The sequence below is a fragment of the Tauraco erythrolophus genome, chromosome 3 (assembly GCF_009769465.1).
Source record: "Tauraco erythrolophus isolate bTauEry1 chromosome 3, bTauEry1.pri, whole genome shotgun sequence".
NCBI lineage: Eukaryota > Metazoa > Chordata > Aves > Musophagiformes > Musophagidae > Tauraco > Tauraco erythrolophus.
Genome location: NC_141467.1, coordinates 101,031,483 through 101,053,546, shown reverse-complemented (window position 1 = coordinate 101,053,546; position 22,064 = coordinate 101,031,483). Strand labels below are relative to the sequence as shown.

General features: G+C 39.6%; 1 protein-coding gene across 1 annotated transcript in view; it reads left to right on the top strand.

The window, feature by feature from the left end:
- The window catches only part of TRAPPC9 (trafficking protein particle complex subunit 9), a 535,580-nt gene that overhangs the window by 83,798 nt on the left and 429,718 nt on the right, over positions 1-22,064 (top strand). The window contains exons 14-17 of the mRNA XM_086609585.1: positions 2,528-2,654; positions 4,252-4,384; positions 8,419-8,582; positions 19,941-20,093. Of these exons, the coding sequence (XP_086465711.1) occupies positions 2,528-2,654; positions 4,252-4,384; positions 8,419-8,582; positions 19,941-20,093 (577 nt within the window). The remainder of the gene's footprint in view (positions 1-2,527; positions 2,655-4,251; positions 4,385-8,418; positions 8,583-19,940; positions 20,094-22,064) is intronic.

The window sequence follows — 22,064 nt, the reverse complement described above, 5'->3', positions numbered from 1 at the left end:
TCGTCTTTGTGGCCCTGCGCTGGACTCTCTCCAGCAGTTCCTTGTCCTTCTTGAACTGAGGGGCCCAGAACTGGACGGTAGAACTTCAGTAGAAGTGAGGTTTTGACACAGTATTTCTTTACAACTCACAGGAAACGATGGCACTGAATTTTGTGCAATATTAGAGAAGGGTAGAGATCTCTAATGCACCTTTCCACAAGCAATAATAACTTTGATTGAATTAGGTGTTGTCTCAACAGTGTCAGGTCTACAAAGAAGTAATTGCTGGAACGAAGGATATTTTTAGCTTTTGGATATATTGTAATCATAGAATCATAGAATGGTTTGGGTTGGAAGGGACTTCAAAGAACATCTAGTTCCAACCCCCCTGCCATGGGCAGGGACACCTTCCACTACACCAGGTTGCGCAACACCTCATCCAACCTGGCCTTGAACACTTGCAGGGATGGGGCAGCCACAACTTCTCTGGGCAACCTCTCAGAGAGGTTCCACTGCCTCACCACTCTCAATGTAAAAAATTTCTTCCTTAGATCTAATCTAAATCTACCCTCTTTCAGTTTAAAGCCATTGCCCCTTGTCCTGTCACTCCATGCCCTTGTCAAAAGTCCCTCTCCAGCTTTCCTGTTGGCCCCCTTTAAGTACTGGCAGGCTGCTGTAGAATCACCCTGGAGCCTTCTCTTCTCCAGGCTGAACAGCCCCAACTCTCTCAGCCTGTCTTCATAGCAGAGGTGCTCCAGCCCTCGGATCATCTTCATGACCCTCCTCTGGACTCGCTCCAGCAGCTCCATGTCCTTCTTGTGTTGAGGGTCCTTCTTGTGTTGGGGATATCTTGAGGACTTCAGATCTTCATTAGAAGAGAAATTAAGAGCCTGACAAACCTGTTCAGTTTGCTTTCTTAAGCTTCCAGTGTGTTTAGGACTTTGCTGTTAAAAATCTGAGGTGCAAAGTGTCTAGTTGTTATGTAGCATGTATGTAAAAGACAGTTGTGTGTTATTTTCCGGAAGGCATGCTGCCTTCTGAGCAGGGAGAAATTCTCACAATGGCTTTTAGTTTAGTTCAGTTTTTGACTGCTGGTGGGTTGATTTTGGTTACTATCTAGGAAATGCTTGAAGAAGACTTGCCGGTGGTTAGTCCCAATGCAAATCAGGCCATTAAAACATAATATACACCCGGACCTCCCCCCCCACTTCAAACCATGACACAGGTCAAGTTTCAGTCATTGGCTGGGTAATTCTGGTGGTGTCATTTGCATTTCAAGTACTTTTTATACAAGTATCAATTTTCCTAATTTCTAGTTGAGAATTAGAAATGTAAGAATGCTTCTCTTCCTTTTACAACTGACATGAGCGTTAGAGGTGCGCCATTCAAAACCCAATTGGATTAAAAACTAGGCAATCAGAGGTGTTGGCAAAGGAAAGCATCTTAAATTCATTAACTTATTGCACATTCAGAGCTTAACACCCCCCCCCCCCCCGCCCAGTCTACTCAGGACAGCAATGCTGTGTTTGAAAGTTTGTTAAATATATTTTTTTTTTCTTAATTTCTTATTTTGTCCGATGTTTTAAGTTTAGGATGCTGAGAGAGTTCTTTGACACACGCTAAGAGAGTAAATCATATAGTCTAACCACAGGCATCTAGGCTTGATAAAGGATTGATTTAGCAAAGCAAATGTCTTGTTCCAACTCACGGTGATGTTTAGGCTGGATAGTGAAGCGAGACTTGCTCTATTACTTGTAAATACTAAATTTTCTTTCTCCCCATAGATAAATTTTCTGGCCAGGAATTTAATTAAAGCTAAGCAGGAGCCGTTACTGATGTTTGATTTCTACTGTCCAAAATATAAGCAAATATATAAGTAAGGTCACAGGTACAATTAACATTTGTAGGTACAAAACAACACCATGCAGATTATCTCACTCATTGCTTTTACTGTGCTTGGGTATACATTTTTATTAGTTTTTCATACATTTTTTTTAAAGGGAGCCTACAGGAAAGCTGGAGAGGGACTTTTTACAAGGGCATATAGTGGTAGGACAAGGGGAAATGGATTTGAACTGAAAGAGTTTCGATTAGATATAAGGAAGAAATTTTTTACATTGAGGGTGGTGAGGCACTGGAACATGTTGCCTAGAGAAGTTGTGGATGCCCCATCCCTGGAAGTGTTCAAGGCCGGGTTGGATGAGGCTTTGGGCAACCTGGTGTAGTGGAGGATGTCCCTGCCCATGGCAGGGGGGTTGGAACTGGATGATCTTTGGGGTCCCTTCCAACCCAAACCATTCTATGATTCTACATTGTTCCCACCTCAGATCTTGAAACACATTTCAGTGTTGAATACAAATTTTGCTGTGTTTGTAGATGCATACTTCAGTCTCTGGAACTTAAAAACCAAAATAACTGCTATGAGCAAAGTGGAATAGATCGTAAAAGCTTGGGTGATGTAATGCAAGGGATTAAAATACAAGTATATATCATAAAAATTTAAGTGTATGTCATAAAGGGATTTATCTATGTAATATGACTTTTTCAGGGTCTCTTGACAACAGGAGTAGAATTCGAATCTCTTCCTGCAGCTCTTTCTCTGCCTGCAGAATCTGGTCTCTATCCAGTAACTCTTGTTGGTGTTCCTCAAACTACTGGACAGATCACTGTCAATGGTAAGGAATGTCTTTTGTCATTCTCTTCCTAGTGGGACAACCGTGTGTTTTACATCTCTGTGGATTACATAAGTTTGTATGACACAAAGGTATTTGGCACTCTGAATTCTCCTAGGAAGTAAAAGAAAAAAACAAACCAAAACAAGAAATCTATTTTCTATACTAGACTTCATAAAAAAACATAGCCTGAAAAATCATTTGGATGTTACAGAAGTAATGAACACATATTTGCAATATCTCACATATGAGAGGAAAAGGATAACGAACTCAAATTCCCCTTTATTAATTCTTTCATCTGGAAAGCTTCTGAGGAGGATTACTTGAACTTTTTGATGAGAATGCAGAAGATAATCTCACAGTTCATTTTTCTTAATTAATTGTGTTCATGTAAGATTACGGAAATTCTTGCAGATTGCTTCTGTTAGAAACAGTTTAACCAATGTGTATAGTCTGTTGCAGTCGAGATATCATTTCATTAATAAGCCTAAATAAAATTATGTTTGTAGTAAGTAGAGAAAATTAAAGAGCTTTTGTAGAAGACAAGCAGATCAGTCTCCTAGGAAAGGAAGTATTTGTGAAGATGATATGTTCAACAAGTAGTAGGACTGATTCATCTTACCAACTCACACAATTTTAGGTACGTGTTCCTGGAATACAGAGTTACAGGAAAAAAACCAAAAAAGCTAAACACCAAAATAAGTTGGCTTTGAACTTGAAGAAAGTGTTCTCACTGAAATTTTCTGAAGTGCTTTTCTGTCTGCTCATAAAACGATTCTTCATTTGATTTTTTTTTTTTCCCAGAAACTTATTTCAGTAAATACAAAATAGCATCAAAGCATTCAGAACATTTGTGCTGTAGTTGTCTGCTGCACACTAAAAATGTATTGCAAGTAGAGAAGTTGATTTCTCTGCTTGGTGGCTGTTTGTGTGTCAGTGTATCAATTTTTCCTTCAGAAGTGGCTTGTATATGTTGTCTCTTAAGGAATCAGTGTACAGGTGATTTCTTACTAAATTGAAATTTTAGAGGACAAGCTGTGGTCTTTTCTGGCAGATGTCTCTGTGTGTATGCATGTGTGCATATGTACTTTTTTTTCCCCCGAATTAATTTCCTTTAGGATTCTTTTTTTTGTTCACTTCTGGATACAGTTGAGACTGTTTCGTATAAACATTTTTTAGAGGAACTAGTTAACACATGTTGAGGGGTTAACAAGTTCTATGTGCACCAGTGAATTAGGTGATATAGTATAAAATGATGGTCTCTATACTATGACTTGTGATGTTAATCTTGTTAAGGATTCTACAGAATTTACGACAATGTGTGGTAGAAATCATAGACTTTTTTTTTTTTAATTTGCATGTCACAGATGCAAAAGTTTACATGTGTGTTGTTTGTATGTTGTCATGTAGTTACAAATGTTATTTAGGGGGTTTGAAAACCTTTTACATATTTTGTATCCTGAGGGGATTCTTCTGTAGAGAAGGTGGTGGTTTGGGTAGCAGAAATACTGGCAAGATCTGACTAGTAAGCTTAGTGCTTTTAGACCTTTCAGAAAACAGAAAAATTCACAACATACTGGTGTTTTCTTCTAAAAATCAGGTTACCATACTTCAGTTTTTGGAGTCTTCAGTGATTGCCTTCTGGACAATCTGCCAGGAGTGAAGACCAATGGCTGTACTGTTGAAGTCATTCCAGCTTTGCCGAGGCTGCAGATCAGTACCTCCCTTCCAAGGTGAGAAAATGAATTAAATGATGGTTTTATTTGGTTGTATTTAAGCATTAGTCACATGCTGAATACAATCTCCTTCATCTGAGTATATAATCAGTGCTTTAGTAAAACAAGACATAAACTATATCTGCGCTATTTACTTTAGAATATAAATGTAAGCTTTTTGGTTTACCTCTTTAAACCTTGGAATTTCATAGAAAATATTTTGAGATTTAATTAACTGAGGGAGTGTAATGGTTATTCATTATTAGAATCATAGTTTTAAAAGACTGAATCCTTCAAAGGCTTAATGTTCATAAAATCTTGAAGTGAAGAGGTAATCTGTGGAACAGTGTAGGGTGGGAAGAGTGCCTCTGGAGGTCACCTGGTCCAGGATCTTACTCAAAGCAGTGCCAGCTTTGACAAGTGATACGACTTAAGTGTTAGATCAGGTTTCCCAGGGCATGATCTAGTTAAGTTTTAATTATCTCCACGGGCATTGTTTCCATCACCTCTGTGGGAAATCATTCCCAATGTCTGACTGCACTCACAAGAACAAAAATCACCCACTCCTCTTTTTTGCAAACCGAGCAAACCCAGCTCTTTGAACCTGGCATTGTATGTCGTATACTGTAGCCTCCTGATGATTTTGATAACCCTCTCCTGACCTTGCTGCAGTATATCAATATTTCCATTGTTCAGGAGGGGACCAAACTTGATACCATGCTACAGAAACAATATTTTTAAGAGCTATAGGAAGCATCAACTAAAATAACTTCCTTATACACTCACCAAAAAGGGCGCAGCAGTAGCGTGTTTTTTTTGTGGAGTTTTTTTTGAGCTTTTTTTTCGTGAAGAATGTGGCTGACTAATTCCACGATTTTAGAGAGAACTGGTAAGATACCAGTTCAATTCAATTTTTGGAACTTTTCAAAGTTCTAGAGCATTTGCCTCGTAACCTGCATGTTGATCATTGTATCTCAGAGCTTTGCCATTCATCTACTGTTTTGCAAATAGTTGCAAAATTACGGAGTTTCAGTTTTCCTTTTTTTAAAAAATATTATTTTTAACTATGTATTAGGAAACACCTTTTTTACTTAGTGCCTCAAGTACCACATTGATTCAAAGACCCCAGCTCCGTTTATTTATTGTGTTCTTCAGTATGATTTACTTAGTAAAGCAAAGGAACCAGTTTGGTTCTGATTTTTCTGTACTGAATTCTACTTTTCTAATGTGGAATGAGCTGTGTTGATGGCATTGTATTACAAAGATATAAAAGTACTATCTTGATGAAGACAGCAAAATAATAAAATGCTGCAATTGAGTTAAATGTTGGTAAATTCCCTATGAAAAGTCTGCCATATATGGAGCCTGTGTGATTTAGCTGTAATCAAAATTAATATTGGCTAGCCAAAGTTATGAATATATTAAAGAACATGATGGGTTTGAAAATACAGAAAGAATTGCAAATATTCTTAAATGAGCATAATATCTGCTCTTTTTGGATATATGTTCAACTGATAATGTGGAACATTAACAAGACTTCTTTTGTATATTGGTGTATATTTCCTTTTTCATTTGTGTTAAATTAACTCTTAGTTCCTTTAGATGCTTTAGTTTCAGTAGTCAGTCTCAGTTCTGGTAAGCGTGGGAATTCAAATGAGCTCCTGGCTGCCTCGCAGTATCATAGAATCAGAGAATGGTTTGGGTTGGAAGGGACCTCAAAGATTATCTAGTTCCAGCCCCCTGCCATGGGCAGGGACACCCTCCACTACACCAGGTTGCCCAAAGCCTCATCCAACCTGGCCTTGAACACCTCCAGGGATGCACAACTTCTCTGGGCGTCCTGTTCCAGTGTCTCACCAACCTCATCTTAAAAAAATTCTTCCTTATTTCCAATCTAAACCTACCCTCTTTCAGTTTAAAATCATTGCCCTTTGTCCTACCACTACAGGCTTTGATAGGCCTTTTATTCTTCAGACTTTTTAGTCCCTCTCCATCTTTCCTATAATCCCCCTTTAAGTACTGGAAGGCTGCTAGAAGATCACCCCGGAGCCTTCTCTTCTCCAGGCTGAACAGCCCCAACTCTCTCAGCCTGTCTTCAGAAGAGAGGTGCTCCAGCCCTCTCATCTGTGGCCCTCCTCTGGATGTGCTCCAACTGGTCTATGTCCTTCTTATGTTGGGGACCCCAGAGCAGAACGCAATACTGCAGGTGGGGTCTCACGAGAGCAGAGGGGAACATTCACCTCCCTCAGCCTGCTGGCCACGCTTCCTTTGATGCAGTCCAGGATACGGTGGACTTTCTGGGCTGTGAGCACACGTTGCCAACTCATATCTAATTTTTCATCTACCAATACTCCGTGACAAGCCTCAGTCCTGAGGTCTTGCAAGTTCAGAACAAAATTGGTGGCTGTACAGTGCTTAAACAATAATTGAGATGACGGTTTTCCCTTTACAAAGTTGTATTAAGGAAGGATGTGTAAGCTGAATTAGCCTGGGCTCAGGTTTTGGATGTACATTTATACAGTAATTGAAGGTACCATTTATTTGCTTTTTTAGTATACACTTCCTTGATATTTCTGTCTGAGGGGAGAAAAGAAATTCTTTCTTTCCTGTCACTCAAGTGCCCAAACTTTAGGGTGCTGCAATAATGATGATACATGACAGTAAGGTTTAAATGATAAAAAAATATGCGTTTTAACTACTTGTCATAGTTGCGTTTTGAAAGACTAAAATCTGCTCTTGTTTGTGTAAATTGCTTGTCTTCTGCTAAGGAAGGATAGGATCGAAACGAAGGATGCCAGAAATACCTGCCAAAAGACATTACTGAATGTGGGTTTACCAACAGATTTATCGGTCATAAATCTCCGTAGCTTTTGCCCTTGTGTCCTTGATGCCTTCTGACCACTTTGCATTAGCATGAAAAATATAGTCAGAAACTGAACCTCTGCCCATCTGTCTTGTTCTGCAATCCTCCTCCTCTCATTCATGTCCTAAAGAGTTCATTTATATTCACTATTTCACCTTTCACACAGTGAATTTTTTCCAGGATCCACTCCCAAGGGTTTATGCCCTCTGCTGTCCACTAAAATTGCATTCTCCCAGCTCCTGTATTACTTCTTCGCAGCAAAGGTCAAGGTTACTGCTCAATTCTCCTTTATCTGTGACACGTGTCGTAGCGCTGTGCGTATCTGCTGTTTCAGGAATTGACTGGTTTGACACATTTGTTACTTTAAAATGAAATGCTTGATACTCATTTAAATAAATTCTCCTGGTTCTGAAGAATTAGGTATCCATGCACTTTCTCTAGCAGGTACAAACTGTAGAAAAACTTTTGTTTCATCTCCAAGTTAGTGCTGCTTGTCTGTCATTAAAGGTGTTTTGTCTTCATTCCGCGTGTATCGTATGTTGATGGAGTTTGGGAATGCTCAACAGTGTAAGATAACGTATCCTTGCTTGTGAGTACAAAGATTTCATCTTTTCTGAGGTTTCTTCTACCAGATAACTTTATTCTCACTTTTCTAATTTTTACGGGCTGATCACAGAGCAGTATGGACTTCAGGATCTTGCAGAGGACTCTCACTCTGGTTTCTCCTATGTAACACTCAACTTTTTATCCTCCTCATTTTTATTGCGTATTATTTTTTGCTTTACATTCGGCTCTTGATACTCATTGTTACTCAACCCTTATGTTCAAACACTTGGTAGATCAGATACCACTTTTTTCAAGTTTGCCCATTCGAATGAGCTGCTCTTGCTTTTTTGCTACTTTCCCTTTCTTATGTTTTTTTTCCAGCAATTTTTAACAAGCTTTCACAGTTAGGAATACATATTTTATATTTGAAATCTGACTTATCTCATGCATAAAATATTAATGTTTGTCCTCAATGGTTATAAAAAATGACGCTGGCTAAAATAAGAATGGAAAATGGTGTCTACTGTCTTCAAGATTGCGGAGCAGTAGTTTCTGAGTCTTCAAAGAATAGTTAATAGAATACAGTAACTTGGACGGGCTTTTAATGTTTATGGTAATATTTTGTTTGTGTCACATTTTGTAGGTCTGCTCATACACTTCAGCCTTCTTCAGGGGATGAAATCTCCACGAATGTGTCTGTCCAGCTTTACAATGGAGAGTCCCAGCAGCTTATCATTAAGTTAGAAAATATTGGAACAGAACCACTGGAGAAACTAGAGGTCACTGCGAAAACGGTCAACACTAAGGGTGTGTATGCTGGTCTATATTTGGAAATAATAATAATAATTTTGCTCCGATAAAAGGGGGACTAGTTATGTTATTCTTCTTTTAGGTCAGTTTAGAATAGATATCATAATCCCCGTTATGGAACTGGAATAACTGATTTTGTTGTAGGAATGTAGAAATGAAAGAGAATGTAAGAAAATGTAGAAATGAAAGAGAATGTAAGAAAATGTAGAAAGAAGATGAACGAAATTGCAGAGCCATCTGTGTGTCAAAGGGTCACCTATTTTTTTGAAAATCTATATTTAATTTTAGTGTTACCTGGGGAAAAAAAAATCCTGAGGCAATAACTAGTAAAAAGGAAGAATCTTGATTCTAAATGTTTTTCTCTTTATGTCTAAATACACTGATTAGTTAATTAAATAAATTACCATTAGCAGTAATGTTGTCTTACTTGAGGGAGCAAAACTAAATAAGCCTACTTCTATCTCACTCAGTGAGCAATAAGAAAAAATTGGGATAGAAGACTTTAAAAAACAAAGTAATAAATAAAATAAGCTATTGTGAGTTAAAAGAATAATTGAAGGTGTGGAAGAAATACAGTACATCTCCTTTCCACTTATTTCTCCTAAAATATTCTGTACATACTAGGTTTAAAAAGTCATCTGATCGGTGCATCTTGCTTTTGTTTCGTGATGTGTTTTACCTTTTTTGGTTTGTCCTCTGAGGAATCGTTATGAAAATGATATTAACAGAAGAATTGCAGATGACAAGCAAGATAATCTTCACTTACAATAGAAATACTTTTTTTATTGCAAGTTTTATTCTGTCAATGCCTGAGTATTAAAATGCAATGTGATACCTGGTGGTTCTTGTTCATTTCAGTGTTAGAGCTTGTGGGTTTTTTTTTCAACAGAGTATCCTCTTCTCTGCAACCTGAGAGAATGGGACTTGCCAGTCATCTAAGAATAGCTTTTCTGTCTGATACTTGTTATCAAGAATAATTTTAGAAGCTGAAACATATGATGACTTTCTGTTCTTATTTAAGGAATCCCGAGGTGCTCCTACTGTGCCAGGTGCTGTATGTATGTAATGGAAGGACCAAATACAGCACACATATTACATTGTGACGTTTATGTATTGAAATGTATTAAATAGTGGAATGCATGGGCCTCTGAATCAGAGGTTAATCAGACTCTTAGTACATAACATGATGCAGGTAATTGGTTCAGAATTTTGAAAAAGAGACTCCTGTGAACTTTAAAACCATCATCTCTCAGTTGCAACTTTTGTGAAAAACAATGAGGGAAAAAGGAGAAAAGTTGATACGCAGCTATGAGTTCAGAAAAGCTTTAATTTTACTTAGAATCATAGAATCTATAGAACCATAGAATGGCTTGGGTTGGAAGGGACCTGAAGATCATCTAGTTCCAACCCCCCTGCCATGGGCAGGGAAATCCTCCACTACACCAGGTTGCCCAAAGCCTCATCCAACCTGGCCTTGAACACTTCCAGGGATGGGGCAGCCACAACTTCTCTGGGCAACCTGTTCCAGTGCCTCACCACCCTCACAGTGAATAATGTCTTCCTTAGATCCAATCAAAATCTCCCCTCTTTCAGTTTAAATCCATTCCCCTGTTGTATCACTACATGCCCTTGTAGAAAGTCCCTCTCCAGCTTTCTTGTAGACCTTCTTGAAGTACTGGAAGGCTGCAATAAGATCACCCCGGAGCCTTCTCTTCTCCAGGCTGAACAGCTCCAACTCTCTCAGCCTGTCTTCATAGCAGAGGTGCTTCAGCCCTCAGATCATCTTTGTGGCCTCCTCTGGATGCACTCCACAACAGCTCCATATCTTTCTTGTGTTGCCGACCCCAGAGCCAAATGCAATACCTCATCCTTCATTTGCTTTCTATATAGAAAATATTTACAATGAAGCCTGTTTGTGTATTTGACAGTCTCTTAGATGTTAGTAAACACGATAATAATTATTTTTATCAAAAAAAGGAAAATTTCTGATGAGTAAGTTCTAAGTGTACGTACTCAAAAAAATGCAGCACTGAAATTGCCAGTTTGGAAAAATAGCAATGAGCACGATTTCTGAGAGGCATCAAATGATACTTATTCTGAGAGCGTGAGAACCATGCCGTCAGAATCATGGAATCGTAACAGTCTACGTGGACAGGGACCTCTGGAAATAGTCTTAAACAACCTTCTGTTGAAAGCAAAGGTTTAGATTAAGTTATCCAGGGTCCTGTCAAGCAGAGTCTTCAGTTTCTTGCATTGTCTCTCAGAAGTGAAACGCACCTCTGGATTTGGAATTGTGTGCTCAAGATGAGCCATGTCATTGGAGGAAAATATATACTTAAACACTTTTTACGTAACTGTCTGCTGTGGGTACAACGTAAAGCGCTGAAAAGTGCTATCCATGGCAAAAGAACTAATGGTCCATGTTAAGCGTGGAATAATCGTGTTATTTCAAATGTGATTGCATGTAGGTTTTGAAAAGGATGGACCTTTGCCTTTTTTAATGGACTCTCTTCCATTTTAGTTATTATCATAAATTGATACAAATGCATCAGAATGGACTCATGGTACAGTGTGACATGGGATTCTGGTGATCAACAGGGAACTATTTGTCATGTCCGCAGCTCAGTGTGGTCAATGAATACTACATGCATGGAAGTAATGTGGATATGACATTAAAACATCTCTAATACCAACACAAACTCTTAGCTTGATGTTATGTATCAAGTTGAGAGCATATGCAGAGACTTATGAACTACCTGTAGCACATTAAGAAGTTGTCTCTTGGATGTTTACTACTCTTCAGCTGAAATGTGTCTGTGGTTTGAACTGCTCAAGGTCTCCTTGAAAGCTGTTAAGCATCTTCATCTGCCATGACCACAGCTTGGCTGTCAGCTTGGGAGCCCGTGAGAAGTTGTTGTCCAATTTCAGCCAAATACAAAGAGCTTTCAATCATCCTTGGTTTCACCTGATTTGCTTTGGTTCTTTTAGTCTTGGCAGTTGCTCATAAATCTTTCGCAACTGCTGCGCATATGCCTGTCTGACTTCCATTTTCTTTACCTTCCATTTCTGTAGCCACAACTTTTAGCACAAAGATGAATGCTATAATGGCAACCATTCTGATTTTTTTGTGTAAATGAATGGATGGGATTAGCTGGTGCAGTGCAGTGACCTGATGTCCCTCTTTCGTTGCGTTAGCTATAGCCGGTCACTTTTCTTGAGGAAGCCCGCTTCTTTGGCATTGTTTTCGATGAGAACCTGTGGAGATCAGGCTTTCAGACCTGCCTTCCCTTACTTCCTTTCTCCTGTTTCGTTCAGGTGCAGCTCTTTAGCTTTTCTGCCCTGGCCCTCAGATAAATGAGCAGAAACGGCAGTTCACCCTCTGCATTTCATAAAGGACATCACAGGGTTTCCGAGTCCTTTAGCAGCCATGTGGTATGGAACAGATCCTGAGGCAAATCAGCAAAAGGGACTTGTCATGCTGCCACAATAAACGTGTCTGTCATGTCTTTTACTGTCTCATTGCACCACTCTGTCTACCAGACGGTGGTATCTGTAGGTTGGACATCACATGTGTACTGTCAAGGTCAACTCTGTGTCACCTCATCTAGTCCCTCAGCAGGTCAATTGGTCTAACACTTTTTTTTAGAATGAGGACATGTGCAAAGGGGGATGGTTTTCCATTCTTTGTCTCCAGTCAGCTCTTGTTAGAGGCTTGTTATGTCTTAGTTAAGGGATGCACTCTAAAAGCTTTGATGACCCAACTATTTGATCTGCTCAGGGGCAAATGTGACACTGATGTTTTCAAACTTGAAGCCCTGAAAAGACTGTCAGGTGTTCTCACCAGCCTCACAAGTTGTTAGTTAGTAGTGAGCACCAGCTGCACACACTGAATGAACTTGGATGATGAAACAAAACCTTGCTGAACTTTCTTAAAAGTGGTTGACCTCAGGAATTTAAACATAGAGAAATGAAATAAATTCACCTGTTCTTCCCATTGTCTTTGAACACATCTGCTTGTGGTCTCAGCTGTTTAACTGTGCCAGATCAGAAGTGAAAAAAATCTACTCTGAGGTCCCGGTTGTGAATGCAGGCAGGCTTTTCTCCAGTTAGTCCAAACGTGCTTGTGAAGGTAGGGCAACAAGGAGTCTTGGTAATCCAGCCCCAGTCTAGCTGCCACGGTTTTACTATCCGAGTTTCTCAGCTCAAGTCGCTTCCTCTGCGCACACTGGCTGACCGAGATCATGAGTTTGTATGATTCTTACTGCTATTTCCACTCATACGATAAAAGTCAAATGGTTCATGATTTTAGAGCATTTTTTTTTCTCCTTTTAGAGATAATTGCTAATAGCCTAGAGGAAACTGCTAGATACATTGTACAGAACATGACAAGTCGTGCAAGTTCACTGCTATCGACCAGGTTAGAATTCAAAATATTCTGGATTGTCTCTTCAATTTGAAAGAGGCTGTTTTTCCCCAGTCTGAAAGGAAGATACATAATAATGTCAGTGCACTGCCTACAAACTGCGTGCACACCCCACAGTTCCTCGTTTTAAAAAAAGGTGGCGGATACTCTGCAGTGCTAAATGCGCAGCTTTCATTTTTAGTAGAATTTCATGTGCTCGGAGAAGTTAAGATGTATGAATGTCAATGCCTGTGCGTTTAGAACTGATAGTTCTTTTGAGGTCTGGGATAGTTTGATGGGGGGGGTGTTCTGGCGGCAGGGGAGGGGATTTGCTCCCTGTGCCACCAGATCTGAGTCCCATCCCCCCCCGGGGGGTTGAGCCGAATCGGCGCCTCTGTGAATGGCCCTATTTAAGTTGGGACAAAGGGGCGGGAAAGGGCTTTTTGCTCAGGAGCGAGGAGAGAGCAGGAGGGCGCTGCCCTCGCTCCCGGCTCCCGGCCAAGCGGCCATCGGGCCCGGGCCGGCGCCATGTGCTCAAGATGGCGCCGGGGGAGCCGCATGGGGGGCTCGGGAAGCGCCCCGCTCCCGGGGTGCCTGCCGGGCCGAGCTCCCCTAGAGAGGATTAAGATCTAAGAGAAAACAACCACAGCGACCAGGTCAGTCAAGATGGAGCAGGAGGAGGTGTGCTGGAGCTGAGGTTTCCCTTGCCATCGGTGTGAGATGGCAGGCAGCCCCCTTGCAGCCGGGGAGTACTCGGTGGAGCAGAGACCCACTCGTGGCCTGTGGAGAAACTCACGTCGGGGAAGAGATGCCTGAGCCCAGGGAGAGGTCGTGGAGCAGGGGATGCACGACCAGGTACTGTTGATAATGGGGCATGGAATGCACGACGAGGTCGTGGAGGCATCTGGAGACCGTGGGACGGCCCACGCCAGAGCGAGTGGCAGCAGCTCCCTAAGGGGCCGAGACTGGTAAAGCCCGAACTGGTACAATCCATGGGGAGGATTGCAATCCTGCGGGCAGGACTCACGCTGGAAAAGTTTGGGGATTTTTTCCTCGTGAGTAGGGGATCCACCGAAGCAAGGGAAAAATGGTGTAAAGACTCCTCCTCCTTTAAGAAAGGAGCCGCAGTAACATCATAGATTCATAGATTTCTAGGCTGGAAAAGACCTTAGAGATCATCGAGTCCAACCATCCCTAATCCCCATTAAACCATATCCTCAAGTAGCTCATCCACCCTATTCTTAAACACATCCAGGGATGGGGACTCAACCACCTCCCTGGGCAGCCTATTCCAGTGGCTGACAACCCTTTCAGAGAAGAAATACTTCCTAACATCCAACCTGAATCTCCCCTGACTAAGCTTATGCCCATTTCCTCTTGTTCTATCTCCCATCACTAATGTAAAGAGCCCTTCCCCATCATGGATGAACTGACCTGCACTCCCCATTCCCTGTCCCCCTGCGCCGCCGGGGGGGAAGTAGAGCCAGGAACGAAAGGAAATAGGGGGTGGGGAGGTGTTGTTTTAAGATCTGGCCTTGTTTTTCTCTTTCTCCTCTCAAGTAACCGGTTTCGTTCCCTTGTGTCTCTCGTTAAGTAACTGTTAATAAATTGTTTTGTTTTAAGAAGAAAGCCTGAGTCATGTTTTGCCCGGGACCATGGTTGGTGAGTGCTTCCTCTCGGTTCTTGTCTCAACCCTCAGTCCAAAAACCACGACAAGGTCCTGTGTATTGTCCCCTCATCGTTCCAGGTGTTTTAATTAAATTGCCAGTAGTGTTGCTAGCGTCTCGCTGGACCTTCAGACTGAACTGCGTCTTTGTATCCTCCTATGATTTTTTAAAAAAATACCTGTTCATCAGGAATCCACAACTGTGCTCAGAAGGTTATTCCATGTACAGTTTCTCTGAGATTTTAAGTGCAATTTGCAATTTTGAGGCTCTCTGCAGATTGTAATGCGATGGTTAATAGAGGATTCAGTCTCATCTGTCCCATTTTCCCACAGGACAAAGGCTTAATAATTTAAGAGAAGTCCTACTAGGGGGCTGATGGTCCCTCTAGCTCAGAAGTCACTGGATATTAGGAGATGCTGCTTAGGGATAGCATGGAAGTCTTGCCACTCTTGTGGTGTTTCTCTTGTGCTTGCTCAGCTTCTGGAGTTGCTGTACATACATAGTCCTTTTCAGTAGCCGTTTGTGGATTTACCCATGAATTTTCCTTAATCCCATTTTGAAGTTGCTGGTACTGCTTTACCTCTGCTGCCTGTAGCAGCAGATTCCAGAAGTTCACTTGTAGCTGGATAGAGAAGTGCTGTGTCTGTTTTCATCTGATCACCAATTAGATTGGTGAAGTGCTCCTGGTTCTCATACCAGAGAATTTAGTGAACAACAGTTCTGCGTTCACTTTATTTGCCATCTTTGTAATTTTTGTGTAGTCATCTTCCCTTCCTCAGCCTTTTGTTCAAACTGAAGAGTCTCAGCATTTTTGGTCTCTACTCACATGGTAGCTGCTCCACTCCCTTGATCATTTTATTTACCCATCTTTAGGCTGTCTTTAGCACTAATATGTCCTTCTTGCAGTACCGTGATCAGAACTGCAAATAACACTGAAGATGTGAGCACATCAGGGTTTTTTATGCAGTGGCGAAATGCCCCTCTTTGACTTGCTCTGGTATCCTTTCTAATGATGACCAACTTTTTTTTTGTTTTTTTCACTTTTACTGTTCACTAAAATGGTGATTCCAGAGGACCATCAGTGGTGAGTGACTCTGGGGTTTCTTTCTGGAGTTGTAACTGCCAGTTCTAAGTTCAACATACCAGGCTTGGCTCATTTTTTTTTCTTTCCCAAGATGCTTTGTTTTGATTTTATGTATGTTGAAGTCCATCTCTTTGTCTACTCACTTGATTTTGTTAGGTCCTTTTGAGTTTCTTGCCTTTCACATTATTACATTATTTTGAAACCTAGTCAAGATTAACTGTCTGGAAATGGATCTGATCAAGTGGTGGATATAATTTGCAGAACAATTTAATGCAGATAACTCTAAACATTGTTATTGAAAGAAATGTCTTTATCTACACTGGTGTCCTATAAAGCATTTTATGAAGAGAAAAAAAAAATATTGGTAATTTAGAAATTCTACACGTTTGCAATCTATGCAATTGAGATATTAATGTTAAAATATACCAAATACTAAATACACATTGCTAGTCTAACTTGAATTTGTTCCTATGTAAGTTAAGTCATTCTTAAATTCATCATTTTATGGTTTTGTTTGTTCATTGCTTACCTTAAGAGCAAATAATTTTGAGAAAAATGGTAGCAGTCCTAATACATGTTGTTCTATACGATGGCATTGATTCGTGATGGTGGGAATATACAAACAGATTATGGCTTCTCGTAGTGTTTTTAATAGCCACGTAAAGTTAAATACTCAAACAAAGAGTTATTTCAGGAAATAATTTTATAGATGTGCTTACATTGAAGTAAACCATTCACGCGTCTTTTGAAAGAGGTGCAATTGGGAAAATGAGAGACAAAACAAAAAGCCAGATTTACCTGGAAATTTAAGAATTCCAGGAGAGTTGAGAAATGGTTCTTCTGATCTCAAAACACTTAGATTCTATGGAGTTTCTATATGCAAAATGCCAATGTGGATTTTTTTATTTGCAGACCTTAAAATCTGTTAAGAGATTGATTTAGGGTAACCCAAAGTTAGATTGTGGGTAAGTTCTTATATGATATTTGTTATGATTTTAGTTATTTGGTATCCAGTAAAATGATAAAACAAGTTACTAATTTAAACTTTTGACTGAAAGTCATTTTTGACTTCAGTTATTTCCTAAACACAAATTTTGGACTCTAGAAACAACTGAATGCAGCCATGCCCCAAATAAGAGTCTTTCCCACTGAACTGAAAGATTTGAATCCCCGTGGATAGTGTAATTTGCTGTAATAATGATTACTGAACAAGGGGAAGAAAACCTTGAACTCTAAATCAATGATAAATAAATACAAACTACATTTTTCTCTACCGTTTAACTTTTAGCTTGAGCTTCAAACCTTGTCTTGTAATTACAGGTGTTAAATTAGAGAGTATCTGCAAGGGCTGTTCTCACTTGCAAGGTCTTTTTGCTCTTAATACCTCCCACATAATGAAAATACATTTTGGAAACAATTTGTTCATTAAACTGAAGATGCACTCAAGTGCTTGGGATGTCGTTCTTCTTTGCTTGCACTGAAGAAAAACATCTCTTTAGCATATTAAGTTTTTATGTATCAGGAAAAAGGGATAGAGGTTGCTGTGCTTGTTAAACTACTTTTGAAAACAGAAGAACATCAGAGCACTGATATGGGTACAGGTAAATCATTAGATGAAGTGGAGGTGATTTTAAGGAAACAATTATTAGCAGGATTTTTTATTTTTACCTCATCTTTGTTCTTCTAGAGAAGTCTGTAGTATTGATTGATGTGGAAGGACACAAGACAAGAATTGATAGTCTGTGAGAAAAATATATCTGAGGCAAAGCAGTTATTGTTTAGGTAGGAGTTAATGGAAAAATATTCTCTCCCCACTCCCCTTTCCCCCGATGCTTTTCTTTCTGTGCAAATTAAATTTTAGACTGGAATTCTAAATACTTTTTTTGAAAGATCCGTAATTCTAGATTGTAGTTGTTAAGGCAGTCTTCCCACGCTGTGTTCTCACACATGGATCTTAGATGATGGTTTTGGAAAGGCTCTGAAATGCCAGTACACTACCTTGCTCTGAAATACAGTCGGCTGGTATGAAGTAGGGACGGACTGTGTGACTTCCAGTGGTCTCCGTGTTATGCAAAGCCGTGCTCAAATGGTGTTTAAATGAGCCTTTAGAAGAGTTAGAATCATAGAATCATAGAATAGATTGGGGTGGAAGGGAGCTCAAAGACCTCATCTCGTTCCAACACCCCTGCCATGGGCAGGGACACCCTCCACTACACCAGGTTGCCCAAAGCCTCATCCAACCTGGCCTTGAACACTGCCAGGGATGGGGCAGCCACAACTTCTCTGGGCAACCTGTTCCAGTGCCTCACCACCCTCAGAGTGAAAAATTTCTTCCTTATATCTAACCTAAATCTCCCCTCTTTCAGTTTAAAGCCATTGCCCCTTGTCCTATCACTACACGTCCTTGTAAAAAGTCCCTCTCCAGCTTTCCTGCAGGCCCCCTTTAAGTGCTGAAAGGCTGCAGTTCCTCAGTGTGCTTTGGAGATAGTATGCTTTGCTACAATAAATTAATAAATATATTTTTAGGTTGCTGCCAGTCAAACCGTCAAGCTCATTTCATGTATTAATAGACTTTTCCACAGTGTTTAGTATTATATGGTCTTGCAAATATTAGTGAATTTATGGATATGTTGGGTTTACCCCAGCCAGAACCTAAGCCCCACCCAGTTCCTCGCTCACTTCCCCCCATCCTCTCCTCCAGTGGGTTGGGGAGGAGAATCAGAAGGGCAAAAGTGAGAAAACTCATGGGTAGAGATAAAGATTGTTTGATAAGCAAAAGAAAGAGGAAGAAGAAATGAAAACAAAATGATGTTTTACAGCATGGAATATCCCTTTGGTCAGTTTGGCTCAGGCTGTCCTGGTTGTGTTGCCTTCTACTTGCTGGCAAGGCAGAGTGAGAAAAGGGAAAGCCTTGATGCCCTGCAAGTACTCTGCAGCAGTAGCCAAAAAGCTGGTTTAGGCACAAATCCAAAACATGGCACCATACAGACTGCTATAAAGCAAATTAACTCCATCCTCTGCAGTGGGAACTCCATCCTGTGCAATGGATAGAAGTGAAGCACTGAGAGATTGATTGATCCCCTGTTCTCCCCGGATCAATCAGCAAGTGCAGAAAAGAAATATGATATTGGCAGATATTTCTTGTGTCTGTTTACTATCTGAAGTAAGATTAATTCAGGAAGAAGTCACTGTGTTATTGTGCCATTCTAATACGTAGCAACCTTTTCTGTCATTCTAAAAAAACCTATTTGCTCTTGTGTAAAGTTTGTAGACTATCACTTTTTTGATTTCTTCTGGTGAAGGTACTTAAATGTCCTTGACTTTCGCTTTAGGCATACTTAAGAGCTTGAAACAACATGTAACTAGCTCACCCTTCTTCCTGAAGTAGGCTTAACCCTCTGCTCCTCTTTATTTCAAGATGGATCTTTTGATGTTACTAGACTAATAAGGAGATGTAATAACTGGATAAAGTATCTCAATGTATTGATGAACAGTAAATACTGGTTTTGTGGTGTTGGTTTTTTTTTTTTTTTTTTTTCCCCTCATGTTACCTTCTGGCACTTTCGGCTTAAGGCAGAGGAGCTAATAATTACAGATGGCATATCTCATATGGACCAATGATCTATAATTTCTCCAATCTTAAGACAAACTATCGTGTCTGACAGCATCTTTAATATTTGAGTCTTGTATGCTTTGGGCTTCTCAGTTTTAAGAAAGGACTTTGTTTTATAAAAAAATGAAAGCCAATAGTCTTCCAAGCCTTCTGCATTGTGTTTCAGAATGGTAACTGCTTTATTTTAGTGTAATATTTTGATGAAATTTCTGGATTCATGTGCCGTTTCCTAAGTTGGAGTCTGTATGGTTCAAAACTATATGAACTTTCAGGATCCCCTTCAGGCTGTGTTCTTGAGTATTCAAAGTTTATATTTAATGCTGCCTATTGAGCGATATTTTTCTTCTGGTAGTGTTCTTCTCTGAGAGTCAGATTTTGAGCTTTGTGATCTACATGCTTCCAGGTCAATGTCAGTAACCTCTCTGGTATCTTTCTAGTGTCGTGTTAATTTTTAGTGCTTAATTTGGAATGTTTTAGAATATAAACAGAAGATGACAAGTCAGTTAATACTCTGTACAACAGTTCTTTATTAAAGAACTTCTTTATTAAAGTGGTTATGCTCATGAATTTTTTCCTGATATTGATACAGAGAAGCTGTATGGGGACTTCTTGAGTTGGAAGCTAGAAGATACCCTCTCCCAGTTTCCTCTAAAACCTGGAAAGACTGCAACGCTTACTGTAAGCATTAAAGTGAAGCTGGACTTTTCATGCCAAGAAAACCTTCTGCAAGATCTCAGTGATGGTGAGTTTTTAGTTTCTCCTTCCTTAGGAGGGTTGTGTGTGCTTCTGAGAAACACTTATCCGATTGTTGTGCCATTTGTTGTAACACGGGGTATGATGTGGCTGGGTATTTTCGTATTTGTGTCCTGTAATGCAAAGACAACTGTTCAATGAGCTGTATGGATTGAAGACTGAATTTTTGTGACAACTATGGACGTGATAATCTGACCAGACTTTCCCATCAGCAGACCTTGCCCTGCTATCTTTTTAAATCTTTCCTGACCAAGTGTTTTTGATGTGTCTGTTTGTATCCTTATCTTATGAAGATAAAGACAATTTGCAAACATCAATGAGTTTTAAAGAGAAATAATGTTAAGTTCATCATTTAGGCATCCAAGATTGTAGAATTCTGACTGTAGTTTTGCCAGAAGTGACGTAGTGAGATGTAGGGCATAATCCTTCTAATACTTGTACTGTATAGAAAGTTTCATGTGCTTAAACTCATAGTGTCTTTTGAATAAACCCTCCCCCCAATGCTTGTTTGTATTAGAATTATCTGGAATTACAAGTACCAGATACTTGTAATAAGGATTTCCTTTTTGTAATAAACACACAGTCTCACTGGAGTAGTTGCTATACTCTGTATTTTTTCAATTGCCTGATATATTTACACTGATTCAATTAACTTGACAAAACAAGATATTCCAATATTAAAAAAAAAAAAGTATCATTATTATTTGGACTGTTTCCCAGGATCCAGTTGCAGGTGGGCATTGTAAGTATAATTAATCTTTAAAAAGTACATATTTTCAGTATAGAAAAAATACAACAAAATTATATGAATAGCTTATTTCAAGTTGAACAGGAATGAGTTCTGTGAGTTATCTTGCAAATGCATTTAAACAGAAATTATATTAATTGTTAGTAAAGATTAAGAGACTTCTTTGTTTTTTAAACCTCCCTGGTGTAAAATGCATCAATTATATAATTATTTTAGGCTTTAACTGCACAAAGCCCACGGTGTTGCTACAGTAAAGTTTACTTTAGAACTTTTTGAAGAAGCTGATGGTGGAGGAAGAATATGCCCTGATATTATTGTGAAAACACAGGTGCCAAGGAACTGAGGCTTTGAGAAATGGCCTTGGTAGGAAATGTAATTCCATACAGCACGGATTTGTGCTACAAATTCACAGAACTGGGCTGGTGGGGGAGCAGATCCGACGCTAAGTGTAGGATGATTTTACTATTTCAGGAGCAGATGGTACTGCATTAAAGATCCCTGAACTCTTGGTCCTCATGTATCCCACGGATGATCTCTCTTTTCCATGGAAATTCCAATGGCCTCTTGCTTATTTTATAAGAACTTTCATTAGATCATAATTCAACTAATCTATTACATTGTATGGAAAGGGTATAGGCCAGTTTATTCAAAATTTAAATTGAACTTCGGAAACTTAACTTTTATTTGTCAACAGCTTAACGTTAATAGGAAAGACATCAGAGGCATGGAAATGAGAAGGAGCTTGATCAATATAATCAATATGACTTGAAAAATAATTGTGAAAGTCAATATTTTAAAAGCTAGCTATTAGTGTCGTTAGTGCCAGTTCTGCTCGTTTCATTTTTGTAACTTCCAAATATACGTGTATAGTTTCCTTCATTTGCCCTGTCTCCAAGAGGCTTTAAAGGTGCTGTGAAGCTGCACGTGCCCAGCAGTTTTTCAGATGAAATAACATACAAACAAAATATGCTATAGAAGGAGAAGGTAACATACTTACTTCTCGTTGTTGTGAGACAGTGGATTTGGGCCTCCGCTTTTTTCACCTGTACCTTTCTTTTATGGGACCGCATGCAAACGAAATCTTGGAATGACATTTTTACGTTGTTTTTTCTGCCTACAGCTGCTTTGAAATGTTGTGTAACTGAAGCCTGGAAGCAATTCAACCTTTTTTGATTCATTGATGATAAAGGAGTAGAATCCCTTAGTGTTTCT